Source organism: Alligator mississippiensis, chromosome 7 (genome assembly GCF_030867095.1).
Source record: "Alligator mississippiensis isolate rAllMis1 chromosome 7, rAllMis1, whole genome shotgun sequence".
NCBI classification, from domain to species: Eukaryota; Metazoa; Chordata; order Crocodylia; family Alligatoridae; genus Alligator; species Alligator mississippiensis.
In genome coordinates this window covers 18,593,324-18,620,439 of record NC_081830.1, presented here as the reverse complement: position 1 = coordinate 18,620,439, position 27,116 = coordinate 18,593,324, and the positions used below count along the sequence as shown (strand labels likewise).

Sequence of the window (27,116 nt, the reverse complement as noted above, 5' to 3'; positions counted from 1 at the left end):
CATGAAAGATGCTGACTGTTTTAGGAGTTTAAATGGAAACTTTGCTAGCTTAGTAACATTGGACATCACTAGGCTCTCACTGTTTAGAGCAGATCTGCTGGACAGGCAAGGCAGAGCAATGGCAGTATGCATCCGCATTCGCGTGCACACACACAAGGTATGTGGCAGTGAAATCTCTAAGCCAGGCCACGTGAAAAACAGCCGAGGTATGTGACAAATTAGTTCACTGCACACCTTTGATCACCTCACCTGCCCTAAACACCTCACTAAACTCCTCATTCTACCATTCCAATCCTGTGAGCAACATCTTTTTGTTGTTGCTGTTTCATTAGCCGGGAGAGAAAGGTTGCCTTCTTCTCTCCCCCAGCATAGGATTCGACGCCATAATTATACATGCCTAAAGTCCCAGTGGAGAAGAATCACTCCTAGCCCCATGACAGGTGTTTTAGTCAGAAACCTGTCATAGCTTTGAAGTCCACAGTCTCGTGGCCGTGTGTGCCTCTAAGTGGATGGATGACGTGTCTCAGCAAAAAGTGGCAAGTCCCAGTTGCCGATCGGACCAAGCACTGGAAAGGGCCTGAGATGAAATCCTGTAACGCTGTGATGGTTTGAGCCTTGAAAAGCTGGTTCGTACCCCATATAGTTGGAATGTAGCTTTCCTCAAGCCCCACACAGTCAGAGTTGTGCTAAGGAGCCCAGCTTTAGAGGGGAAGCTACACCCAGGATGTGAATGTGCCAAAGCAAGGTGAGATGGATTTTGCTGTAGGGGAACTCACACCTGGATTGGGCTCAGACAGGTGCTTAGACTCTCCGGCCACCTGTGCACTGAAAATATGCCCCCTCCCCACTGCTGTAGAGGGCCAGGCCCAGCTCATAAAGTGCATGTACGTTGTTCACAGCTTGTCACAAATACCTGTAATACACTGCGCCGTGCTTGAGGGCTTCTTACATAGATAGCACTGACCTACTGCAATCAGACACCATTGTCTGCACACCTTGGAAATGCACTTATGTGGCTCAGCAGAAGCAGGGAGGACATCACAGGCCTCTATCCTCAGAATGACCTCATCCCTTGTCTTCACGGCTAAAAAAGGCATTTTCACTGCACAGAAGGTAATGCATGATAAGTCCCTGCAAGGTGAACTCACCATGACGGCAAGGCACTTCAGTTTTACGGTGCACTCGGCACTCTTCTCCCACAGCTATACCTTGTCTGGTTTAACTCATAGTATCTGTTAAGCACCATGTTTTCACCATGACCACTAAGTCGCACCCAAGGATGGCTGCTTTTCTAGTATGGGGTAGGTACCATACAGTACCCACGGAAGTAATGTATAGTAAAGCTCCCACTTGCTGCTGGAGTGGGAAGATCTTGGCTTTGTGCCCACTTTATGGAAATGGGAGACTCCTTCCAGGCTTACCCCTGGGGCCTTATGGCTGAGGGCAAGCGAAACACGGGGGCATCTGAACCCCAAGTCTCCGAGCTTGGGCCTGCACCTAGGATGCCTGCCAAAGGATTTAGAAACATCTGAAGCCCTAGGTGAGGTGGAGGATGTTTGCCAGCAGTAGGGCAAACTTGACTGACTCACAGATTTGGAATTGATTTGGACCAGAACACAAAAAAATTATTTAAAAAAAATATATGTTTTCACTGTGTTTTTACCTTGGGTGGCTCTCACTTGTTGGTTTCCCTGTGGTCCAATACATTTATCTTTCGTAGTGTGGAGACAAGGCTTCTAATCATTCGGAGCAGAGTCTGGTCTCTGCTGACTCACTGCTCTGCATACCAGTCCCCCTCTCGCTTCCCGTTCTTCCATTTTTAAAGTGGGACTGATGATCTATCTTGCCTATGTTAAGTCACTCTGCTTTTGGGGAACAAAACATGGGACTTAGCCCTGGATGCTCCACGGGCAGATATTGAGAGCCCTGAAGCCAGAGACCAGCTCGTTTCAGGGGCAGGGCAACTTCACAGTTAGTAAATGCCAGCCCTGATCAGGACACTACCTGTTGCTGAACTGCTGGTCGTCTTTCAGATTTGGGATGAAAGTCCCTTTTAGGGCGTCCTATGACACAGCCGTTGAATGTGAACCTATTCCAGAAAACCCTCTCAGTCCCTCAGCCAGCACTGCCACTTCCCCCTTTCTAGCTCTCCCATCCCAAGTGAATTCCTGGCAGCTTATTTATTGGATTAGTTTAGACAGCAACAACCTATTTCAAATTGCAAACCAAATAATTAGTCATGCATGTATTTCACCTCCCCAAGTCAGCCACTTAAGATCTTTTATCTTTTAATAGCTCTGTTTATCTTGTCTTTTGAGAAGGGTGAACGTGCAGTGTCATGAGATCAAAACAAAACAAAAAAGAGACTTTTAGGTATCATTACCATGCACGCAGCCCTGTGTTACTCAGCATTTTGGTCATGCTTAAGTTTTTCCAATTTCAGGCTGAGTTCAAGTGTGGGAGATGTCAGCACTAGGCAGCATGAGTCTAGCAATGCAAACTACAAAATTAAAATGCTATACGCACAGGGATTAACGAAGGCTTCTTGGTAACACGCTCGGATTATCACATCAGCACCTGCATACCTTGGTTACTAGGCCAGCGTTCAGACTTCTTTATGCACTTTTTATCTTAACTATCTGGGTGGCGGTGATTGTCCCTGCTACCATGTCTATCGGGGAAGGACCTTGACCTGGCTAAAGGGGCACTCAGTACCTGTTGCTTGTGTAATTCCATGTTTCCTTGTCCTTCGGCAGTTCACCTAAATAAGCAGCATCTTTTACATTTGGGGCTAAACAGCAGTACTGCCTTCTGCTGCTCATATACAGTCCACGTTAACCTCTGTTAGTAAATTGTGAACCTATTAAAATGTGTTATACAGTATTTGTGCCAGCTGCTGGCACGATGTTAATAACCAATAACAAGACTTGTTGCATTTTGTCCTTTCCCCTTGTTTCGGAGCTGTCTCAGTCCACTTTGTCCTTGCACTCCAGCAAAGTGTTTCAGCAATTCTGAAATGAGATTATTAGTGCAAACCACTGGCAGCTGAACATTTTTCCTTTTGACAGGGCTGATCTCAAAGCAGGCTGGAGCCTCTTGCTTGGTGACTGTAATCGGGTTAGGTTTGCAGAGACACAGTGTACTTATAAGATCCCACTGGAAGATGGTGAAATTATGCTGACTTACAGGAAAGCAGATACTGGAAGAATGTGGGAGATCCTGGTTGAAAAATGCAAGCAGAGGATGTGATGAACGAGGATTCAAGCCCTGGACAGATCATACAGTAATGTGCTATGGGATCTATGGACCCTGGACAGGTCACACAGTAACGTGCTATGGGATCTATGGACCCTGGACAGATCACACAGTAACGTGCTATGGGATCTATGGATGTACGAAGGGTTTCTACCAAAAGAGCCAGGGGCTTTGACCTAGACATAAAACAAGTTGACGGAGGCTACCACGGGATGAGTGCTAGGCAGGCAAGTGTTAAAAATAAGGCAACCTGATGAAGGAATGAGAGATTTCTCAATAGGTTGCAGTAAAAGATAAGACCTTCCTTAGCACACCAGCCCCTACTCAGCAGGAATTTTCCATTGGGTTCAGAGAGTGCTGGGCCAGTTGAGGGAGCAGGCTAGCGAGAGAAGAGAACAAAAGTCTCAAGAGATGGCCCTGGGAGGATTGTGTGGCCCCAGAGACAGGGAGGCATTGTGGATGCTTAAAGTGAGCAGTTTTCCTCGCTGATCTCAAGAAAGGATGTCAAATGATGGAGTGAGGTTTCCCACGAAAGCAGGAAAGCTGGGAAGAGGAGCACAGTCAAGCCAGAATCATTTACCAGGAAATTAGGACATCTGGACAGCAGCACCCTCTCGCACACCAAGGGATCAATCAATCAGCATGCAGATTGACTTAGAGAATCCCAAAGTAGGGGTGGAACTGGTTAGGTCCATCCCAGAAAGCATAAGGAAAGAAAGATAATGTGGTTAGGGCATTGGCCTGGTGTTCAGATCCAAGTCGGGTTAGCAACCATCTCTATGCCTGTGCTCCCCCTGTGTAACAAGAGGGTAATAATCTTTCCTTTCGCCCTCATTTTGTCTGTGTTGCTCGTTGGATGTGTAAGTTCTGGGAGGCAGGAACTGAGTCTGACCGTGCACGTGTGCGGCACCCAGCACAACAGGCGCTCCCATTAGATGGTGAGCAATGATAATGAAGGGACGGTCTTGGGGAGGACCACTCCTGCTTAATCCCAGCCATTGGGAACACACTGGAAGCACAAAGCAGACACTGGTGCAGTATCGCAAATGGGAGGTTGCCAGTGTGCATAGACATGTCTCTTCCCTCCAGGGATGTGGAGAGTACATTGATGCTGCAGACTCCAGTGAACCCAAATCAGCTCTCAAGTTGCTGCTCGTGTTTAGGGAGAAGTCCAGGCATGACAACCCAGAGCTCAGGGCAGGCTAATTTACCCTGCCAAAGTAGTAAGTGGCACAATCACAAGAGAAAACCTTGGGGAAATTCACCCCGTGTCTATCCCTGTGTACCGCTTGTCCAACTTAGAGTGGTGTCTAGGTCTCATGGTGACCCTCCAGGCAGGATAAGTTACACTGAGGACAGACCAAGAGATATTACTGAAGAACTGCAGGGATCAGCAGCCCTGACCCTGCTGCCCTCGTCTGCCACATCAGTAAGCTGGGAGCTGGAACACCACATATTTGAGGCAATGGAATTTGCTGACAATACAGAAGCAAGAAAAGCAGCAGCCAGCACAGAGGAGGAGGGTAATCCATGTTCAAACATCAGAGACACAAGAGGCAGTATCTAAGGCACCCAGATCAATGCACGGCTGCAATTCTGCATTTCACACACACAGGCTCAGCAGGATCTGGGGAGATGTAATAATGTAGGATAACCCTGTAACCCTTCAGTACCCAAAGCTTAACAGCAGGAGGGAAAAGCAAGAGGGATTCTGGTCAGCAGCTTCTTCAGAGCATCATAAATTACTAATAGAGCCATGCATGCAATACTAGTGCCAGCAGTGACAAGCCCCGGTTGGGGACGCACACTCCCTCTGGGCTGGGAGAGGAGCCAAGTGCTAGATAATAAAAGAAATCACCTGCAAAAGCTCTTGCCTCTTGCAGTGAGTGATGACTTGTTCCTGACGTGCTGCCAGCCCTCAGCACCTGGGTTGTTAATGCCTTGATTGAGTGATGGAAGGGCACCCAGTGCAAACCACAAAGGCACTGTGTTTGGCAGGCAGCACCAGTGAAGCCGTTCAGTCGTGTGTGCTCAAAAAGACCAAAGCCAAACATCACTCACCCAGGAGCTGTGGTGCCCTTGGGAATGGGGCTCCCTGTGCTCCTCCGAAGCTTGAATGAGTCACGAGTGGAGCTGTCTCCCACAGTCAGGAGAGCATTTATACGATGCCCCAGAGATAAGGCAGTGCACAGGTTAAACATAAACCTTTACAGACTGCAAAGAACTGGGCATGAGAAAGGGAAAATATCCATGTGTCAGGGAAGGCTGTGTGCTGGGCAGAGGAAATGCCCAGGAGCCCCTGGGTAAGGGCAAGAGCGGAGGGGGAGATGGTTGTGGCAGTGGGGAGGAAGCGTCTTTGCTCCTGTATCTCCCTAGGGCCCAGGCCCTGAGCCAGCCCCATGCAGTGCTGTATCCATCCCTGGATTTATTAAGCAACACAATGAGCCTCTGGAGGGACAGAGGGCTTTGATGTTCTGATGAGCTCCTCCCCTGCCTCCCCCACACCAGCCTTTGCAATGAGCCCTGCAAGATTTGAAGGCAGCAAGAAGGGAACGGACCTTATCCTGCTTAGGACAAGTGCCTCCTGAGAGGTGCTCAGCATGCCTGCCTGTCCTCAGTGAGCGCTGACAGTACTCAGCCCCACTCTGGAAACCAGAAGTGCTTGCAGACTCAGGCCCAAGGAGTGCCATGTTCTCCCCTGCTCACCTCTGGCAGCCAGGGGGCTATCTCCAGCATTTCTGCTGTGATGACAATGAAATCATCCAGTGCCCTTTGTGTGGGTGATAGCGGTCAGCCTGCTGTGCCCCTTTGTCAGAAGAGATTATCAGAGCTGACTCCAGAAAGGAGAGAAGCCACATTGGCACAAAAGCAAACAATCCCTCTGCCACAAGCTCCCCAATGGGCCAAGGAGGTGAAAGGAAGAAAGTGAGAAGAAGCTGGAGATGCAGCCGGTATGCTTCCTCCCCCCTTAGCATTTGCACAGTGATCTGGCTCATGAACTACTCATGACAGAGCAATGAATTGACTGCTCAAATGCCTCATAACACCAGAAGTGAGGAATGCTCCTGCCACAAGGAACCCTCTCCCCCTCCTTTTTCCCCCACCTTCTCCAGACCCACTCATTTCTAGATGCAAACTCCACTTATACATACCCGGAAGGCCTCATCATGAGAAAGGAAAGAGCCTGTGGTCTGTAGCACTGTTTTATTAGCCGTCAAACACATCAGATCAGCACATCGCAGGGGCGAGGGACAGCATTGTTAGAATCGCTTCCATTATCAGCTGCAGGGATCTCGCTCGCAGCAGGTCTGCTCCCCGCAGGCAAAGACCTCTGCAGTCTGGAAAAGAAAATTCCCTCCAAGCCCAGCTTCAGAGAGAGAGAAATGTGGTGAGTCTGAAATCAGGCAGCAGATGGGCAGGGTGGTACCTTCCAGACTAACTGGTTCATAGGTGCCTCTCTGCCCTACCTTCTGCTTTTAGAGACAGGAACTTTAAACTAGATTTTTCTTTCCAACAAACCTCATGCTGAGATGTCTTGGGAAGAAAGGAAGTTTGGCGTTAGACACAGGAGTGCTTGAACATTTCAGCCGCAAACATGGGGACACGCACTTCACTGTCCAAGCTTCCCTCTGACGTAAGCAATCTGGCCCCAACCCCATCAGAGCCCTTTCCTGATCAGAACAAGAGAAGAGAAGAACTGTGCACAGAGGGTCATCATATTTGGTCCTAGTAAAAGAAGCAACAGTTCCCACTTGACTTACTAAGGGATTTTCCCCGATATATAAAGTTGGATGTGGTGTTCTTCCTTTTCCCAACGTCTGGTAACACAAATCCACTCTTTCCAAGACTGTTGGTCTAGTACTATGCTACTTGGCACTGTGACTGTGGCGTAACCAAGATCCTCCCATTGAGAGGCTGTAGTAGACTCTCACAGGGGTGCCCACCTGCAGTGCGATGGACAAGTCTCCACCCTCAACTGCACCAAGTCATTCAAGGCCAGGAATAGGGGGATCTCCACTTCCAGGTACAGTAAAATCACCTGAACCAACATCATCACCATGGTATCTCCCCTGCAGTAGCAGGGGGTTGAGAGCAGGCTGCAAACCTGCTTGCAAAGCTGGATAAGTGCTCAGGCAGTTCGTCCAGGGTGAGCTCTGTGCTACCACAGTGACAACCAGTTTACAACTAGCTTGGACATGTCTCCACAATCTGCAGTCTTCCCTACCTCAAAGGTCTCTTCCAGTGGTGATTTCCCTAGCAAGTTTTGGGTGAAAAAGCATTTGTTCCTGGTGAAGTTTAGCTCTTGGACTGGCAGCCTTGGAACATGTGAATCCTGGAGTCAGTCTCCTGAGTACTGAGCCTCATTACCAGCTGGGATACTTGGCTACTTGCTTTCCGATGAAGCAGAAACCTGGTGACTCATTGTATCAAGGGCTCGATAGCACAGTCAGGAAAAGTTCAAGGGCAATTCTACCTCTATCATGTACTTTCCCAACTGCCACTGAAGTTGTATTGCAGTGAAGTATTCTTTACTTCCAGATCTGGGACCCCAGAGCAGCATGAGGCAGTCGCAGTCATCCCCACAAATAGGGCCATGTGCTGTGTGGTTGGGGGATCTATTTTTTGTTGACTCTTTTGGAAATGGAAAGGGCAAGAGTAGGCGTGAGACCATCCAGGAGCAGGGAGGCCACACTCCGGATCTCAGAGCATCACGCTCATGGCCACACAGTGGTTGGTGGGAATGATCTTCTGCTTGAAGGTGAACATCTTTTTCAGCTCACTGCGGAAGCGGTCATGCAGCCAGGCATACAGAAAAGGGTTGCAGCAGGAAGAGCTCATGGCAAACCAATGGCAGAGCAGTTGGATGAGCAGAAAGTAGTGCTTGTTGATGAGGTTGATGTCTATGTCACGCAGGATGTTGAAGACATGGATGGGGAGCCAGCAGATCCCAAAGGCAGCTACCACCAGCACGAGGAGGCGGAAGATCTTCCTCTTACGTGCCCGCTCAAATTCTGCCTGGCTCTGCGTTGGGTGGCCGGGCACCACCCGGTTCTTAAGCTTGACAGTGATGCAGATGTAGGAGAGGGAGACAGCCGAGAGGGGCAGGATATAGGTGATGATGAGAGTGCTGTATGCATAGGCCAGATGCTCCTTCTCCTCCTCCATCCAGAACTCCTCGCAGATGGTAAAGCCCTCACGCTGGAACTCCACGTGATAGGTGTGGGCGATGGCCGGGGCCACCAGGGCACAGGACAGCAGCCAGATTCCCCCCACCACATACACACAGCTGGTGACAGAGATGCGCTTCTTCAGAGGGTGCACCGTGGCGTAGTACCTGCAGGGAGAGCACAGGAACAAGTTATGGCTCCCATTGCCACTTTCTCCTCAGCACTCCTGTTCCTAACAGCCCCATCCCACTGCACTCCTGGAGTAGGGCTGAACTAGCTTGTGCAAGCCCCTGTGATGATAGGCTTGCTGCATGCATGCATGCACACTAAGCCCAAATGAGACCTCAGAGCTGCACAGAAAGCAGCACATGCAAAGGGACTTCCTCATCCCTCTTCTCTGAGCTGAGCTAGCAGTTGCCTGCTGCAGGTCTTGTTGTTTGCATCAACCTGGAGTCAGCCTAGCAGGCAAAGTTTACAGCTGGGGCATGTGAGCCCATAGATAAAGCAGGGAGGAGCTGGAACAGCAAGCAGAAACACAAAAGTCACCAGCTACAGAGATAAAGTGGTCAGTGCCATCCCCATGGGGACAGCACTGCTACTCGCTTGCTAGGGATGATGAGGTACATGCCCCAGGGATGACGAGATATATGCCCCAGAGTAAAGTATACTAAGGACTTGTCTACACAGAGGAGAGTTATGAGAAATTAATGCACATAAATGGCAGCAAACAGAACCCATGTGGCTGCTGCCATTGGGAAGCAAAGTGCCTTTTGTTTGCTGTAGCTTCATCCTTAAGCTGCAGCATCCACATGGGGTTTTAATGCACTTTAATTGCATGCATTAGCTTCACATGGTTCAGCATTTCATTTCCACTCCCTCCCTGGACAGGCCCTGAGTAACCTGCAGTTACCACAAGGACCCGCCAGAAGCTATCTGGCATCACAGCTACCCTGGCCAGGGTTGCATACGGACCAGATCGGGCTGCGGGTATGGCCAGTTCTGCATGCACCCTGGGCGCCTACAAGGGGCAAGCACCACGTTTCCAAAGCAACTTCAATTGAACCTGGTGCCGTCCAATGGGCCTCTGGACTGGATAGGCCCTTGCTTCATTCCAGCATGGCTGTCCTACCTTCCCCAGTCTCTGGCACTGGCTTCAGTCCCTACCACTCCTGGTAGCTTTGGTGATGGAGCAATTACATGACAAACTCCACCCAAGTGAGAGGCACTGGCAGCAGTCGGCTAATCCTCAGCACCAGTATATTCCAGTACTGAGCACAAAAGCTACAAAAGAGCTTTCCTCCTCAAGCACCGAGCCTGACATTTTCCAGTTAGTCAAACATTTAACAGCCCCTTTTTCTTCTTTCATTAACATGACATTTGTGTAGCATTTAATTAGTCACAAAAGACCCAACACATGGGGCCAAGGCAACAGGAAACGACCCCCTGCCAGCACAGCAAAACCTCCGGTCCCCGCGAGCTGCAATTATCCCAGCAGAAGCACAGCCGGAGAATTAACCTGAAGCAAAGTATTTATTGTGGAAGGATGAAATAATTGGGGCTTTTCTTTTCCCCATCCTGAGGCCTTGTGTTAAGCAGCAGGTTATTTCTGTCAACGCAAGGAACTCACCCACCAATCAGCACGCTCCTGTTCCCTTGCCCAAGCAGCCCTTTCTGTAAAATTTTCTCTGATTCATACTTGAGAAGTTCAGGCAACGTTTTAAAAGAGCCTAACAACTTTCCCCCCGTTAATCTCTCTTCTTCTCCTTCACCACATGCATTATGCTGGTTTCTGTGCTGTTTTTTTTTTAATGATCAAAGCTACAAGGCTGATAGCGGAGCCTCCTGCTAGTCACTTTAAGTGCCTAGAATATGGTTCGGCATAGTGACTGTCTTGTGCCACATGTTCTGCACTCAGGAAGTCTGCCTAGCACTAAGACTACATCTAGACTGCAAATGTATCATGCCTGGCAGCAGTGCTCTCAAACACACCTCCAGGCTCTTCGGGCACCAAGCAACCTAGAGAGGAGCAGCTATGTCCATGGGGCAGCAGCAAGAGAGGGCTGATTAGCACGGCCGAGTGTCAGTGCCTGAGTCCTCTGTGTTTGGGGAATTTCGGCAACTCCTACAGCAGCCCATCACTCACCAGTGAATACCGAGGAGCCACATATGAAGCAGATGCTGAATGAAAAGCCCCAATGGCTGCAATGCAGGCTTCATTGACCACCTGGCCATAGTGGAGCAGAGCTCTTGGCCCATGAAGCAAGCATGAGTCACAGTGTGCATCTGGGCCATCAGCAATAGCTACAGAACATCTGGACTCCAGAGCCGCCTGCCTATGGCTCCATGAAAAGCCTGCTCCAGCCACCAAAGTGAGAGCTCCCTGGGCAGAGGAGAAATTGGGGTGATCATTCTCTGGCAGCCTGCAACCCCAGGCTGCTTCCATCGTGACTGCTGCATGCTGTATTTTAAACCAGGCAGGCAGTGTGAAGGGGAGACCTTGCCAATAGAATGGGGGTGGAGTGGAGAAACTGTCTGCTGATTTAGGCAACCCAATACGAGAGGAATTATGAGAGTCCTTTGAGGTGCAGGTGGCTGCAGCAGGCCTTTGAAGCCTGCTTCACCAGTAGCCCATAGCCAAACTGCACTGCATTTAGCTTATACAGGTGTTTTAAGGGATTTGTGAACATGGGTGATGTGTCTGTAGAGGCCACTGGCTTGTGGAGGGCAGGGTCACACATCCATTTGGTAAAGCAAAGCAAATGCACCCTGATTTCCACATAATGAACCTTGTCTGAACAGAAAGTAGCAACCAAAACCGTTCCAAGAGAGTGCAAGATGCTGGCTGCCAGTGCAGGGGCATGTACTCACAGCCATCCTCCTCATTCTCCAGGACTGCTGAGTGGAATGGAGCCCATGCTATGTGGGTAGATGCCCAGACTGTGCAAGGGTTTACAGCCTGGTTTCCAGCAATACCCTGTGATGTCCCAAGCAATCAGGCGTCCAACATGCCCCTTGGAAAAGGCTCCCACACACTGCAAGGGCTCACTGCTGCAAAGCTTTTCCAAGCCTTTCCTTTCTTCATCTGATCTTCTTTGCCCCACTTGCATCTCCTTTGTTCTTCTGATGGAGTCTGACTCATTAAAGATGTTCTTTCTATCATGGGTTTAGAAACGCATGTTAAAGATGTTCTCATTAAATCTGCATTAAAGATGTTCTTTCTGTCATTGGTTTAGTGTTTGGAACCCACATGTGCCTTCCCTTCCTGTCCCCCTGCCAGGACTGCAGCCTCAGTTTTCTATGGAAACATAATTTTAAATAAAACGGCAATAAATTCTGTCTAACATGATTTAGGAAGGCGCAAGTTCTCCTCATTCAGGCAGGCGTTGGAACAATCTGCTTCTCTGGCACAGCTTTGCAGGGCATGGTATTAATAACCTGGCATGGGCACAAAGAATCCCAAATCTCTAAGGAGCCAGCAGGCAAAGACATCTCCATTTACTGGTACTTGCAAGAGCAGCAAGAAGTCCACACTCAGATCAGATTCAGATGCACTGGCAGTTCCATGCCGGCTGCTTAGCCTGCAGTCAGTAGAAAGGATGAGGAATTAGATTATTCTCCAACACATCTGGCTACAAATTAGGAGTCTGGGGAGAATATCATAGTGTCTATCTATGGGCCAGAAGCACAGGGCACAAATATGCTGTGCACAGGGAGGAGAAGACTGAGTCGAATATTCTTTTCCTTTTGCTTCGCAGCTAGAAGCCTTTGGACCGACAGTGCTGATTAAATCTGTCTTTACCTTGGCAACTCCATGACTCTGCTGAAAGCCAAAGCCCTGGGACTCTAAGCCACATTGCTGGAGGAGGAAAAGCAACGGAATTGTTCTTTGCACTGATCTAGGCAGAGCTATCACAATGTTCACTGCATCTCAGAGAAGGATCCCAAGAGTTGTTTGCACCTCTTGTTTGCAGGGTCCCAGGATGTCAGAACAGAAACAGTCTGCAGGGGGAAGGCACGGGCTGGCAATTGGCTGTCCTTCATGTCCTGACTGGGCACTGGTGCCAGCCCACAAGCCATGCATTTGTCATGGCAACCTTGCCTGGATGTCTGCGTGGTCCTCAGCTGGCTGGCAGGAGCAGCTGTGTGGGAGCAGGTTGGACAGGCAGAAGTACAGCTGATCCCCTTGGGCTGGCAGAAAATGGCTCAACAGCTGCATGGCTAAGGTTTGTTAATCTGGCCCTGAAAGAGACTCCAGACAAGATGGATGGCAAGTGGAGGTGATTGTGGAGCACTGGAAGAAGCCTCTTGTAACTGAAGAACATCCTCAGGAACCCAAGCAGGGCTAGGAAGAAGTGGAGTGTCTGAACATGATGCAGGGGAATCTCATTCCAGACCCTTGGCATGTACAGAACCTGGGCTCCATTGCAGCCCCAAGCCCCTTGTGACTACAGTGCAGCTAAGCACATGCAGGCCTAGGCCCAAGATGCTTACTCAGTCCTCATTCAAGCAATTAGCATTTCCCATCACCTTCTGTGGGAATGCAGAATGAAGGCGAGCCTGGGCATTAATTTCGTACCATGGGAAAACCAGGAGCTCCTCTGATCCCATGAAGTGCTGAGTGCCCTTTAGTCCCAGCAGAAACAGAAAGATATGGCTCTAGTCCAGAGCCCCATGAGAGTGGTAGCACCCCTTTTACTCACCTACACCATGGGGGGAAAAGCATAATGAGTCTACTCCCTTTGTAGCATAAAATCACTACTTCTGCACTCAGGGGAACACAGGGGTTATGATTGTAGCAGAATGCCATCTCTGTCTCTCCCCAAACTCTGCTATCAGGCAGATGCCTAATCTGACAATTTGGCTACCATGGTCACTGCAGAGGGCAGACACCCCTGGCCCTATCAGCTTCAGGTAACCCTGAGTTGTAACCTAAGCTGGATACCTTCCTGAAGGAGAGGTAAACCTGCTCCCTCTGCCTACGTGACTGGCCTCACACACCTGGGCGGGGGCTTAAACTCCCCATTCTTCTAAGCAGTGTCATCATGACTGGGAGGGGGCTAGAGACCCTGACAGTCTACCTGGCAACCAGTGATGCATTTCAAATTGGTTGGCTGGCAGCCAACAGCTTCTGGCCTTCATTGGCTCAGGTAAATGAGTTCATAAGGTCTATGTAAGTTAAGGACTGCCCAGGAGGCGGAGGCAGCAGCCATGATGAGAACTCTCAGAGAAGCTGGACCATCTGAAACTGGCTCGCTCTCTTGAAACTCATGTTCAATGAACTGTTTGCCTCCAGAGGGAATCTCTACCTGCCTCAGGATGATACTTGTGAGTAAGCTACTTGAGATCTAAGTACAGGCAGTCCTCGACTTACAACATTTTGAGTTACAACGTTTCACACTTACAACCTTTATAAATTGACACTCTGTTTCAACTTTACAACTCCAGTTTCGACTTACAACTCTTGATCCGATCTAATGCAATGCCACGCCAGCGAACAAGTTCACTGCATCGCTCATCTCCCTGGAGAATATCTGTCCAAACTTCCTTGGACACTTTCTTTAAGAAAGCAGACAAGACTCCAGACAAACCTGCAGCCAAGACACCTGAGAAGACTCCAGCCAAGAACCCTTCAAAAAGTCCAACCAAGAGCCCTTCAAAAAGTCCAGCAAAGCCACCTCAAAGAAGTCCTTCCAAATCAATATGATTGCTATTTACAATATACATATATTAATGTAGCTATATTACTCATCTATAATTGATTGAGTACAAAATTCTGGGGTATTTTTGGTGAAAATAGAGTATTGGGCCTTGGTTCAGGAACCAATCCCCCATTTATAACATTGTTTCTTATGAGAAAATTGGTTCCGAGTTACAACGTTTTGACTTAAGACGTGGTTTTCAGGAACCAATTGTGTCATAAGTCCAAGGACTGCCTGTAGATATACAGCTTGCAGTAACTCAGCTGTGTGATCAAAGGCTACCATGCTACTGTTTGCACTAAGGTATTTCTCTGATATTGCTCTACCCTGTACCCTATTCCAAACCTACTCCTTGTAACCGATAAAGTTCTCCTCTGTACCTACCTAGCATGGGAGACTTATTGGGAGAGGGTGTAGATTATGCCTTTGGGGTCCCCTTGGTTCAGCTGACTAAGGGAGACCACTATTGGTGCTTCAGACTGAGGGAAGCACCCCAAGTTCTTGCAGTGGTTTGAGTACCCCTCAAGGATGACTAGGCCTGTGTTTTCCAGGGGCCACAGGGCCAAGATCAATCCAGACCCTGGGTGGTGGCAATGTTACCCCCAGGCTTTCAGGTGTACTCCAGGAAGGGAGTTGGCCAGACGTGAGGCACCCCTAGGGAGGCACTTGGAGCCTGGAAGGTGGTCGAGCACAGTGAGGTGGGTGGCTCAACGCAGGAACACCCCCTACGGGCCCGCCACAATGACCCAGCCACTTCCCACTGATTATATCTCATTTAGGATATCTGATGGGCAAGAAGTCATCAGCACCTCACAACATGCTCCATGTAGGCCGACAGGAGCTTGCCATGCTTCCCAAGCTAGGGCAGGAGTGCCTCCTGCATGCCATGGGTAGTGCTTTTGGTAAGCCAAGCCATGGGGCTGCTGCTGCTTCCCACAAGCAGATGAGCCTGTGCTCTCCTGGGATTCTCCTGAGGCGGCTGAAAGTTAGCTAGCACAGAGCTGTCTATTAAAGGCAGCGGGGGAGAAACCACAAAGCAGAATTTCTACTTCCAGCTGCCTCTTTAAACAACTTCAAACATGCTCTGTCTTAGAAACCACATCACTGGAAATGTTTCTGCAATAATTGGCCCTCCTGGGCTTGTCATCATGTGGGCAGAAATGAAGTTACAAGAGTGTGCTCGGCCTCTGTGTCATCTCAGTTGGGAATGCTGCGGAGAGGGGATGTAAGACTGAGGATACCTGAGCCAAGCTGACCAAGAGCAGGCTCTAGGAAGGAGATGCAGCTCAGGGGACTGGCGGGGGGATAAAAGGAGGAGGAAGTGAGTGAACAGAGACAGCTGTGGTGCAGTGCTAGTAATGCTGCTCTAGCATGCTCCTTCACAGAGTAAAACAAAGAGCTTTACAAACAGCCCCTTGCACTCTACATAGTTGCCCTCACAGCACTGGAGAAAACAATGCACAGACAGACATGTGTCCCTTGCTCCCATGTCAGTGCCAAAAACCATACAGTATACTTCAATATACACTATGCAATGTAGGAAAAGGGGGAAAAAAACCCACTGCTGTAAATAGCCCTCTCCTGAAAAGCTAAATCCTGAGGCTAGAAAATGGGTCACAGTGAAATCACAGACAGTGATAGCAGCAATTTCAGGAATGAATATTTACAATTGTGAGGCCAATTCATTTCTAAACAAACCCTCCATCCCGCATCACACAGGAGAAAGAGGCTGGCTAGAAGCCGTACTTACCTATCTACGGCAATGGCAGTGAGTGTGAAGACGGACACGTAGACAGTCATGGGCTGCATCAGGAACACAAAGTAACATAGAAACTTCCCGAAGATCCAGCCCTGAGGGTTGAAGGCGTAGGCCAGGGTAAAAGGGACGCATGTAGCACACATCAGCATGTCCGAGAAAGCCAAGTTCCCGATGAAGAAGTTGGTGACATTGTGCATCTTCTTGGTCTTGCAGATGACATAAAGGAGAAGATAGTTGCCAAAGATGCCAATCAGTACCACTAGGGTGTAGCATGGGATGATGAGGGGTTTGAAGGACTGGATGAGCTGGACACCTGTAAACTGGGAGCTGGAATTGGAGCTGTTCTTGAGGATGATCTCATAGACACTGTCATTGGTTGGGACGCTGTCCCAATTTTTGATGGGTTCCATGAGTCACAGTCAACTAGGAATCAAGCTTAGAGAAGAGCAGATGGGTTAGCACTAGTGACCCTAATTACGAGATCAAGATACATTTGCCATTCTGAAACACAGTAGTGTGTGTGCATACCATTTCTGATCAAACCTTCTGTGGGCACCTGTTTTGGATGAATTGACAGTCCTCACCAGATAAAACAGTCCCTGTAAAACCATGACCTGTTATTCTGATTCAGTGTCTCAGCTTTGCAGAGATCTTCTGTACGTACTTGGGTATGTGAATGGTTATTCGGGTATAATCCTACCGATGCAACTCTGTTCTACACTTCACAGGTCATACCTGGAGATTAAATAGACATGTCTTCTTGGTACATCATTTTTAATTTCTTGCGTGTGCTTCAGCTCCCACTGGCGTTCATACTGAGACGATTTCCATATGCCTCAGGCCCAATCCTTTAGCCTCCTTTTAAGCAAGGCTTCCTTAGAATTGCTTTCTCCATTTCATTTTTCCTGCTGGACTGGAACAGTTTTGTTGTACAGGTTCCTGAGAAAAGGGATGGGAAATAAGAGGTAGCACAAGTAGAGTCCTGCTCTGACAACAGGAGAATTTGAGGACTGCCAAGGAGAGGTAGCTACACTCCCAAATTTACAAATCAGTAAAAAGATGAGTACAAGAGTTTTACAGAATCTCACACAGAGAAACATATTCTGGCCTTAAATAAATGACCCAGTAAGAATGTAAATGTTTCCCTGCGGTGAAAAAAACTGCAGCCCCTTGTTAATACGTGAGAGCTAGCAAATGAAACCCATTAGAAACAGGCTGTGAATCTTACTACAATGCTAATCTTACTCTTGAGTATAGGTCGAAAAAAGCAAACTAACCAGAGACACAGCAACATTTTCATTTTGAAAATTCTCTTATGCTTAATTCAAGCAGCTGTTAGTAACACGGGCAAAAACATCTGTTTAAAACTGCAGCGTTATTATTTTAACAACATCCCTTCTAGACTAAGCATCGCACGGCACTTTTACCTTCACTAAGCATCCAGCTGATGGGAATGTGAACATCATCTTGTAAGAGAAAGAGGAGGGAAATAGTAGCTGAACCAAAGCAAATATTTTCTGGTGTTTACGGAGGGAAAAAAACCAACAACACCAAAAATGATACTACTTTCAGCTTTTGACGAAAAAGCCTGTGCTCCAGTATTTTGCTAATCCCCTTTCCTAACCCAATTGATCAGCCTCTTTTTGCAAAAGAAATCAAGTGTCCCTAGGCACTAGGCAGCATTTCCTTTTCACTCATCTCAGGCAATTCACAAAAATACTGCAGCTTGGTCCTGTGAGTTCAATGGTAAAAACCTCTTTAACTCCAGCAGGACCAACAGTTAGTCCGCTGTGCTGGAGGGAGGGGTCTAGGTTGATGGACACAGGGTTTGATTAGTTTTGAAATACAAACCCTTGTGCGTCACTCCCACTATTTGTGTCTCTCTAGGACATTTTTTAGACTCCAGGCAGACCCTGGTAGATTCAAGGCACTCCTTGAAAAATGTCAGCTTTTAGTTTTCACGTGATTTTTGGATTATAGGAAGATACTAGAGCAATTTCTTCTCTTGTCATGAACTCAGAAAGACCACAACATGTTTTCAGCACTGTGGATTGTCTTTGAAATCTGCTGTGTTCATCTTGTGACTCGTGTTTGCACAGTGCTAAAACTACACGGCAGCCTGTAACACCCCTGAAAGGAACTCAAGGCACCCTAGGATGTCAGCATGGCGCTGTGGCTGGGATTCGCTGCTCTAGGAGTCTCGTCCAGGAAATGCCTAGCATTTTGCCACCTGGAAAGAGCACTGATCCCCATAGAGTTTGTGCCCTGAGAACTTCTGCAGCCTGTTACTGGAGAGCACAAACAACTCTTTTCTAGAGACTGCCCATGTCGCCATAGGTCAGAGGCAATTACTGGATGTCTACTGTTATTCAGACTGAATTCACACAAGTGCATCCCAGGCTCAGCAGTTTTCTGCAGGATGTTTTTCCTCTCATAAAGCACCTGAAAATAAACTTCACTCGAAGCTTAGCAAGCATCCATCTCCCAGCCTTCAGTCGCAGACCACACGTAAGCTTCTAAATAAAGTACCCTACCTCTCCCTTGCCTGCCCCTCTTAATTTCTCTGTATGGCAGGTATTGTGTTACTCTGTAAATCTCTATGGAAAGTCTTGTCTAAAGCAACAAAATAGCAAACGGTATATTTTTAAATAGATTTTGGAAGCACCCAATAGAACTGAACAGAGAATTCTCTCTTTGCCATACAGTCTGTCAGGATAACTCAAAGCACCTACAGAAAACTTGTCATAGCACTGAGATTTAGATTAATTGCTAAGGATCCCTCTTGGTTTCATCTGTATTCAACAGTTCAGGAGTGGAACATTTTGAAACAGATGAAGCTTTCCCTGCATGAAGTTGCCATCAATAATACATGGTTTAAAGTATATTTTCTTTTTTGAACCCACAGAGAAGTAATGCATTTTACATTACAGATACCTTCACAAGGCTTATCATTCTGCTCCTGTATAAGTCTCCAAATGGGAGCTTTGGGGAGGAGCTGGCTGGCTAAGCGCTGTGAATGCAAAATTGTTCCTAAAACTATTGGTATAGAAGTCCTTGCTTCCTTCTGAGCCAATGCTAAATAACCAACAGGCTCACCCCTCTTCCCACACTTCCCATGCACCAAGGGCACTTTTACAACAGACACGCCCTGAGTCAAGTGCAAAGCCATGGTTGCAGCCCAGCAGCATCTGATGATGGAATTGTTCCTGCCTGGGCACAGTTCCTGTGCAGTAGCCAGGGTACGCATACAGCAGGGTTACATTTAAAAGAACAAGAAAAAAACTGTTTGCAAGCCCATTTAATCTGCAGACAACAGAAAGACAGGCTTCTGTACTGACCTAGTGCAGAGCAGGGTCCAGGTGGAAGCACAGATAGGCTTGGTTCTTGGTATCTGGAACCGTATTGATTCCTACGGGGGTTTGGATGTGCGGGAGCACAGAAGATTCAGGGTGCTCTCTCGTCCTTTGGGGCTCTGTATTCCAACTATGCTCATTTCTGCCTGCTGAACTTAATGAGATCCCTACTGCCAACCCTCTTGCCCCCTCTACCGGCTGCTGCCTCTCTCTGCTACTGTATTCAGCAAGGGGCTTGATTTCTTTATGCAACTGTCAGTCAGAAGTAGCTCCTTTGAAACTAGCAGGGAATGAGCGAAAAGTCCAGGCTGGAGCCCTCAGTTCAATAGGACCACAGCCCCTTTTTGCCTGGAGCTCATGGGGATTTCTATCACACACCAAAAAGCAGCAAACAAAGTTATTACGGCTTGAGAATGGTTGAAGATGCAGCTTAGATATAGCCCCCATGTCCTACTATTGTAACCGTTGCTTCAAATCCCTCATTCTTCTGAGACAGGCTACTACAATCAGTCAGAGCAATGGTTAAAAACTCCTCTGTGTGCATTTCCCAAAATGGAAAATAAAACCAGCTACTGGTTCATGGAGGCAGCAGGTAATAGATTCTGGGAGTAAAGTTCTTTAACTCTTCCGTAACCCCATTTTTCACAGAATCACAGAAAATGAGGGTTGGAAGGGACCTCAAGAGGTCATCTCGTCCAAACCCCTGCTCAAAGCAGGACCCTCCCCAACTAGATCATCCCAGCCAAAGCATTGTCTAGCCAGGCCTTAACAACTTCCAAGGATGGAGATTTCACCGCTTCTCTAGGTAACCCATTCCCATGCTTCACCACCCCCCTAGTAAGAAAGTTTTTCCTAACATTCAATCTAAACCTCCCTTGCTGCAACGTGAACCCATTGCTCCTTGTTCTGTCACCTGGCTCCATCCTCGTTGCAACCCCTCTATTCCTGTGGTGTCGGTACATTCCTTTTCCATGTAAAGCATAGGACATGTTCTTGGCAGTTGTCCAAATTCCTGACAAATTAAACTAGAGAGCCAGTTTCTGTACAGAACCTTCCACTCAGGTCGCTCCCTGGTGCATCTGTGCCATTACCATTTTTAGATAGGAATTTGGGGCACTGGGTCACTTATTGCTAGTGATGTGCTTCCATTACCACCAGCAGGTGCTGGTGAATGACTTCCACACTCTGAAAGGGTCTCCACTCTCAGACAAGACAACAGATTCTCTGACTCATGGCAGGCCCCTGTCCAACCTGCTGTCTAGGAAATATTATCCATCGTATCCAAGCACTATGTCCATCCAGTCTAAATTGTAACCAGCCTTATGCGTGCATCTCTCTTTTCTTGGAAAATTTCATTCCATAATGCATGCATCTCCACGTGCAATTAGTGCAGAGTAGTAAACTCTGGAGCAGTTCATGCCGGGGTTTATTTGTCCTGAGCACAGTGTTTACACATGTGCCTGGGACCACAGCGCATTGAGCTGGAGGAAAGCAGCCTTGGGCTGGCAGGGGGTCAGCCCCAGACCCTGGTTGGGGGTATCAGGTGGCGGAGGGGCTGGCTGGGGCACGAGGGTGCTACTGCGAGGGGTTGGCTGGCAGGCAGCCCCCACACTGAGGCACCCTCATGCCCAAGTCAGCCCCAGTCACTGTCTACACATGCATTTTGGGACACTTAATGACTCTGCCGCACGCAGGATTGGACTTGTCTCAGACAAGTGGAGTTAATTAATTTACTGCACCCCAATATGGGTGCAGGTGTAGATGGTGACGCTTTACTGCAGAGCAAATTAGACAACTCAACAGTAAAGCGCGTGTGTGGATGCACCCAATGAGATGCGTGTGTGCAGTATCTGCAGGAGACCCAGTGCCTTAACTGAGAGGCAGAATCTGCCCAGGAGACAACTTTCCTTATTACTGCTAAGCCATACAGGAAGGAGACAGAGCTGTACAGTACCTGCCTCATTCAGCTCCCTACCCCAGCAGGACACAACAGCTTCCTTCCCCATTTCTGTCTATTGGTGCGAGAAGTAGGCACTGCACAGTGCAGAATCCACAGGCTCACTGAGGCAGGCAAGGTTAGCGCGGGGGGATCATTTGCGTCACCATTGTATTTGCATTCCCTGTGTTCATGATCAAATGATGAATTGCCTTCATGTAACAAATCTCCAGACAATCAGGTTATTCTCTCTCTCTCACTCTCTTTTCTTTTTTTTTTAACAGGCACCACTTACTACCTCCAGTCTCAGCCTATTTCACTTTGCAAAGTGCTTTGGTTACCAGCTGTGTGAGAGACTCCACGTAAAATAAACAGGCATTCATCTCTGCCCAGATGCAGAAATCTCTTGGTGTTACTTACGTTACCTATGGCCCTGTGTGTATACAGATTTAATCATCCTGAAATACTTTGCAAGCCTAGACAGAGATACTGCTCAGCTCTAGAGGGATCAGCCTCTCCCAGCAGGTGCACAGTGCTCTTCAGCCCAGTACCTGAGTGCCTCACAGTCATTCACTAATAAGGTGCTTGTGCTACCCCTGAATGGCAGGGCACTGACATGATCCCTCTTTATGGTAGGAGAACTAAGGTGCAGGGCAGATCTAGAGACTTTAGGGCATGCTGTACAAATGTACAGCAAGGGAGGATGGAGAGGACAGGGCCGAAGAGGCTGCCGCTGCAGGCCCTGAAAGCACTGGTTGATAAGCTCCTACCAGCTGGGAAAGGAGAGAGCCACAGGCTTGGACTTTGACAGGAGCATGAAAAGAGGGAGCAAGGGAAGAAACCTTTCTGATGGCATCACACAGACCTGGACCCCAGGGCATCCAGCTCTGCATGAAGTCATTTACACCAGTGGAAACCAACTCGAACAGACTGCCCAAGGGGCAGCTGACCCTGCCCAATCCACGTGGTCTCTGGCCTCATCCTCCAGGGGCCAACACTCAGAATCATGAAGGAATCAGCTGGCAAGGCCCCATGGAGGTCACATCTAGTCCCCCTCACCCCCAGCCCCCGCTCAGTCTAAATTATTCCAGCCAAGCACGCGTCAAACCTGTTCTTAAACACTTTGGGAACAAACCCTCACATGCAACTATGAGGCATGGTGCCAGATGCTCCCTTAAACCTTCCCCAGTTAAAGTACGGGGCCAAAAGCTAGGAAGGAGTTTTGTTACAACACTCTCACGAGGTCCAAGGAAGATGGAGAGGACTTCTCTGCTAAGCACCCATCTAGGATCCGTCTCCCCTCTCCAGTGCCATAGCAGCCAGCAGCCACGAGAGCCCAGGTTCTGCCCCTCTGCTCCACATTGGACCCAAGGGCGCAGGACAAGACAGCCCTCCCTGACCCCCAGAGCCATGCACCTCATCTGCTTGCTTGTTTGGCTTGCTTCAGTTGTTTCCATGGTGTTGAGGATCGTCCATTAATTAGCTGCCTGTTGCCATGGTTATATCAAAGTACTCCATGATGTGCTGTCACATAAGAGGGAGCATCGACTCTGGGCCCAAGGACCCCGAACAAGGTCATTAGAAATAAGAAAAACAACGTGTGGGAGAGAGATGGCCGCTCTGCCAGTCTGGGGCTGCAGCTCAAAGCCGTGGCCTGTTGTCTAGGCGGGGGAGGCTTGGAAATGGAGAGGGCTGTGCTGCCGTTGCATGGATTATCATTGACATACCAGAGAAAAAAACCCAATCAGGGTATGTGACCGCAGCCAGAAACTGGAGAGTCTTAATCCCAGTTCTGCCAGTGACTCACTCCATGGCTAGGCCAACGTCACTTTGCAGCTCCATACCTCTGTCTACCCACCTCCAACAAGTAGATGTTAAGACTGGAGACAGCCATAGCACTAACCTATTGCATTTACCTCTCAATAAAGGGCATCAACTCTGGCTGAAAGCCAGTCATCCCACACCCACCAGGCTGCTACTTTGGAGCCTGCTGCTCCAGTAGTTGAGTTTTTTGTGATATTTTTTACCGGACCAACTGTAGAGTTGGGAGAGAAGTTAGACACAAAAGGACCTTTCCTCAGGTCCTGAAAGCTGGTCCAGCATCTTTCCTAACTCTACAGCTGGCCCAGGAGGATATCTCCAGAAAACCCTCGCCTCTCCTACATTTCCTGGACCATCAGGGCTACGATACCGCAACCGTGCTAGTACCGGCATGCCTTTCAGCACCTCCTTTGCTGACCAGAACCTGGGTGCAGCAGAATGGGTGTGATGGCACAGTGGGCAAAGACCTGGGCTTGGCATTTACCTTGGAGGGTGGAAGCTCTTCTTAGCTTATTGCCAGTGAGTTTCAGAGCCCAGGCCTGGCTCAGGGATGGGTTTGCGTTCTGCTGCAGGGGCTGACGTTCCATCATTTTAAGGGCAGGTGGCTGTTGGAGGCGACATTGGGAGTGTGAATTAGTTAGCGCTGGCAAGCTGCTCCAGAAAATGACGGTGCCGTTGCACCACTAAACAATTTTTACTGCCCCGCGGTTCCTCTCAGCTGCTTCTCACCCTCTAATTGTCATTGCTAAATGGAGATGTTTTTTAAATGAGGCAAAGACATGACTCTAGCAGGGCCAGCACATCTGGGCACATCCACACCACCACCCTGTCACACCCAGGACTGCCACCTAGACTGAACTCCTGCCCCTTGCTCCCAATTTGCATGCACCCAGGGAGACCAGACGGCCCAAGTGCACACCCCGATGCCACCCTTGGGCTCCTGCCATGTCTGTACAGCCCAGCCGGGGGAGTTCAGTACCAGATACTAGCTTGGCAGGGCTAGAGGACCCAAAAAGGGTTGGTGCTGGGAATGACACAAGGGGAAAATCAAACCTAGCTAGGTCCCACAGCACCAAGTAGCCTGCCCATCTGGGGCCAGTTGGACAGTGAAGCTATCTGCCTCCCAGCATGATTCGTACTATTCCTTTGGTGTCTAGGTACTGGGGGCTGTATATCAATATATCCCTGCCTGAAAGAACCTAGTGCCAAGCTCCTGTTTTGAGGTACCGAGCTCCTGTTTTGTTGATCTGGTCCATAGACAAGGCTAAGGGGGAGGAGAGAGGAAGAACTGCTATCCCTGTCTTAGAGCTGGGGGTTCCTCTATGTGTCTAAAACTACCCACAGGGTAGAATACAAATGACCACAAACAACTGCACGGGGCACTCAGCCATGGCTGCCTGACTTGTAACGAGACTGTAATGCAGCCCTAAAGGGGAGGCACACCCTCCAGGCACTCTCACCTGCAGTCTCCTCTAACACCGCTGCAGCCCCGCAAACCAGGCTCTACTCCACACCAAAGAGCTCTCAGGTGCACGAAGGAACCACAGGAAGAGATTAGTCCCCAGCTGCAATTGCAGCTCAGATTGCTGTTGTTTGGAACCATCTGTGAGACCGGAAAAACTTTAATGAGAAAAAGCAAGCCCTGGCGTCACCAGCCTGGCTGTCATCGAGACGGCTCAGGTGGAGCTGGCAGTGGGAGTCTGAGAGCACAGACTTGTTCACATTACTGATGTTGATGCCACTGCCGTGTCATCAAGGCTGGTGCTCAGCCTCTCGGCACACGCATCCCTGCCCCAGGGTTAAAACACACACTGCCCCACTTCTGCTTTCCCTCCCAAGCCCGGACATGGGGTCTGCATTTCCCAGACAGACCTGGTAATGTGCAGCTCAAGAGCCACTGAACCCTTCTATTGTCCTGCCATATGTCGACTGGCTAGAGCCCCACTGCCAAGTGAGTAGCTCCCAGTAGTACCCCCAGACACCAGCTAGTCCAACCACTGCCTCCGCGGCCCCTGACAACACAGACAGCCTGCAGCCCCTTCTAGCATGTCAGCATTTTGCTGTGCACAGTACAACCCGCTGCTGTCTGAAGAACTGCTACTTCAAAGGTTCTCGTTTAGAACAACACACAGAAAGAGCCCTTAATGGCTCAAAGAAGTGGATGATGCTGGAGAACAGGAAAACAGCTCCCAGGTAAATATAATGGGTTCCCAGTTGGCTTGGGGTGTGTTTTGTATGCTTCATTATCTTGTGCTCTCTCAACACCTTGAGAACTTAAAGAGGTCATCATGCAAATTCACTAGCACTGACCTTCTGCTTCTTTTCTTCCTGGATTTCTTTGTACGGCTTAATCCATGCTCAGCAAGATGTCCTCATACAGCCACTGCACCAAGCAGCGTGCACAGCATTCAGGACAGTTTTCAATTAGCAGCGCATTGCATTCCTGCCTTGAAAAGAAAAGAAAGATGCGTATTAGCATTACCTGAGCTTCCTGGACAGCCTGCTGCTTCCCCAGAGCTCAGTGCTGGCCAAGTGTGCTTGTTCTTGTGATTCACGTCACAGTCCTGCCCACAGGGCTTAGCAAAGATCTGGGGGCCACGGTGCTGATGAGAGACAGTCCTTGTCCTGACAGCCTGAGTGGGCCCTGCATGGGAGCGGAAACAGAGGCATGAAGCCAAAGGGTCACCAACAGCCACTTTGGTTCCTACTCAGGGCCCCATCCACAGGACCAGCCTGCTCATGTACAGTCTCTCAGCTGCAGTGGTCAGAAACAGAGGTGGGACCAAGGGGAGAAGGCAGCGGCAAAATCTCTTTGGAGGACAGAGAGATCCCCAAGGACAGAGAGAAGATGATGTGAGAGCCAGGATTGAGGCCTTCCTATGGGAGTGGAGGATGTCCAGTAGAGCAAAGGTACCATCCTCTGCCTTCAGGCATGCACCGGCCCCCAGTAATGAGGGCCAGAAGGAAACTTCCTTGCAGCCAGGTTCATCCTCTTTTGCTCCTTTAGAGGTTTTTGAACCAACCCCAAAACAGCTGGTCCTGGTCACAGCTGAAGACATGGACCTACACTGGGCAGACCCCTAGGCTACACAGTATATCTAGTATGGACTTGGTGGCCCCTACCCATTAGGACAGGACCTTACCCAGTCAAATCCTCCATCCCTGTCTAGAAGAATTAAGATCACATTTTGCTTAGGGGACCATATATCCCCTAGGTTTGTTACTCAAAGCACAGTGCAGTTGGTGTCCAGCTGTTCCCTCCAGGCAGATATCAATGCCTTTCTCCATGGTGGTGCAGCCTGGCTCAGGAGCCCATGGATTTTTATTTGCAAAGGGCCCATTGCCTCTCCAGAGTACCCTGGGCAGATCTAAGACACTGATCTCACTATGCAATTTATTCCTCTGCAATTTGTCAGCACTTCCCAAACGTCATTAGCTTCCCATCCCATCCCATCCCATCCCCCCACCCCCCACAGGCAATTAAATAAGTGCTGGTGCCTTCTATTACCGGTGGATATTTATGGGCACAGTGAGAACAGCACGCAGAGGAGGTAGGACTGCCGGTCGGCGGAAAGCCACAACAAGGTGAACTATAAAAAGCCATAATTCACCAGCCACAAAATGAGAGGCAAGGTTTTGGATTTTTTTCCCCCCTTAGGCCTTCCAGCAAAATAACCAATAACAGATCAGAGCATTATGGAGAGAGACCTTCAAAAGGGACTGATAGCCACTCATCAGGCTAATGGACCCCATTTTCCCTACTTGTGCTCAAAAAGACCTTTACAAGGTGCAGTTGCTATGCAGGCATCCCTAGGCAGGGTCAAGGACCCAGCTAGGTTGGGATCCTGGCTGTAGCAGAGAACAGCATGCACTGCTTCAGGTGTGGGACTAGAACAACCTGCCCCCTGAGAGCCGTTTCCCTAATCACAGAAAATGAGGATTGCGTGGGACCTCAGGGGGTCAGATCTAGTCCAGCCCCCTGCCCAAAGCAGGACCAGCCCCAGCTAGATCATCCTAGCCAAGGATTTGTCTAATCCTGCTCTGTTAGTTGAAGCTGGAGAGCTGATGTCTGCCAGCTTGATGGCCATCCCAGCTGCTGGAAGAGCGGAGGCTCTCCTGAGCTAG

The 27,116-nt window shown here is 49.1% G+C and overlaps 1 protein-coding gene and 1 long non-coding RNA gene across 7 annotated transcripts in view; one reads left to right on the top strand and one right to left on the bottom strand.

Annotated features, from left to right (window-relative positions):
- Positions 1–6,445: 6,445 nt before the first annotated feature.
- Positions 6,446–27,116, bottom strand: part of LOC102572713 (prolactin-releasing peptide receptor) — a 43,637-nt gene continuing 22,966 nt past the window's right edge. Inside the window, exons 3-7 of one of the 6 annotated variants that reach the window (XM_019491448.2) lie at positions 25,302–25,438; positions 24,452–24,594; positions 23,476–23,596; positions 15,873–16,820; positions 6,446–8,590 (exon numbers count right to left, since the gene is read on the bottom strand). In XM_019491448.2, coding sequence (XP_019346993.1) covers positions 7,957–8,590; positions 15,873–16,291 — 1,053 coding nt within the window. In that variant the 5' untranslated portion in view covers positions 16,292–16,820; positions 23,476–23,596; positions 24,452–24,594; positions 25,302–25,438 and the 3' untranslated portion in view covers positions 6,446–7,956. Of the gene's footprint in view, positions 8,591–15,872; positions 16,821–17,308; positions 17,621–19,219; positions 19,407–23,475; positions 23,597–24,451; positions 24,595–25,301; positions 25,439–27,116 lie in introns of those variants that run through there. The other 5 variants (XM_059730683.1, XM_019491450.2, XM_059730682.1 and 2 more) reach the window with 5 other exon arrangements.
- LOC109284141 (uncharacterized) lies at positions 17,743–21,564 on the top strand. The gene is made up of 2 exons (XR_002091472.2): positions 17,743–18,389; positions 21,455–21,564. It is a non-coding gene; the product is annotated as an uncharacterized LOC109284141 (long non-coding RNA).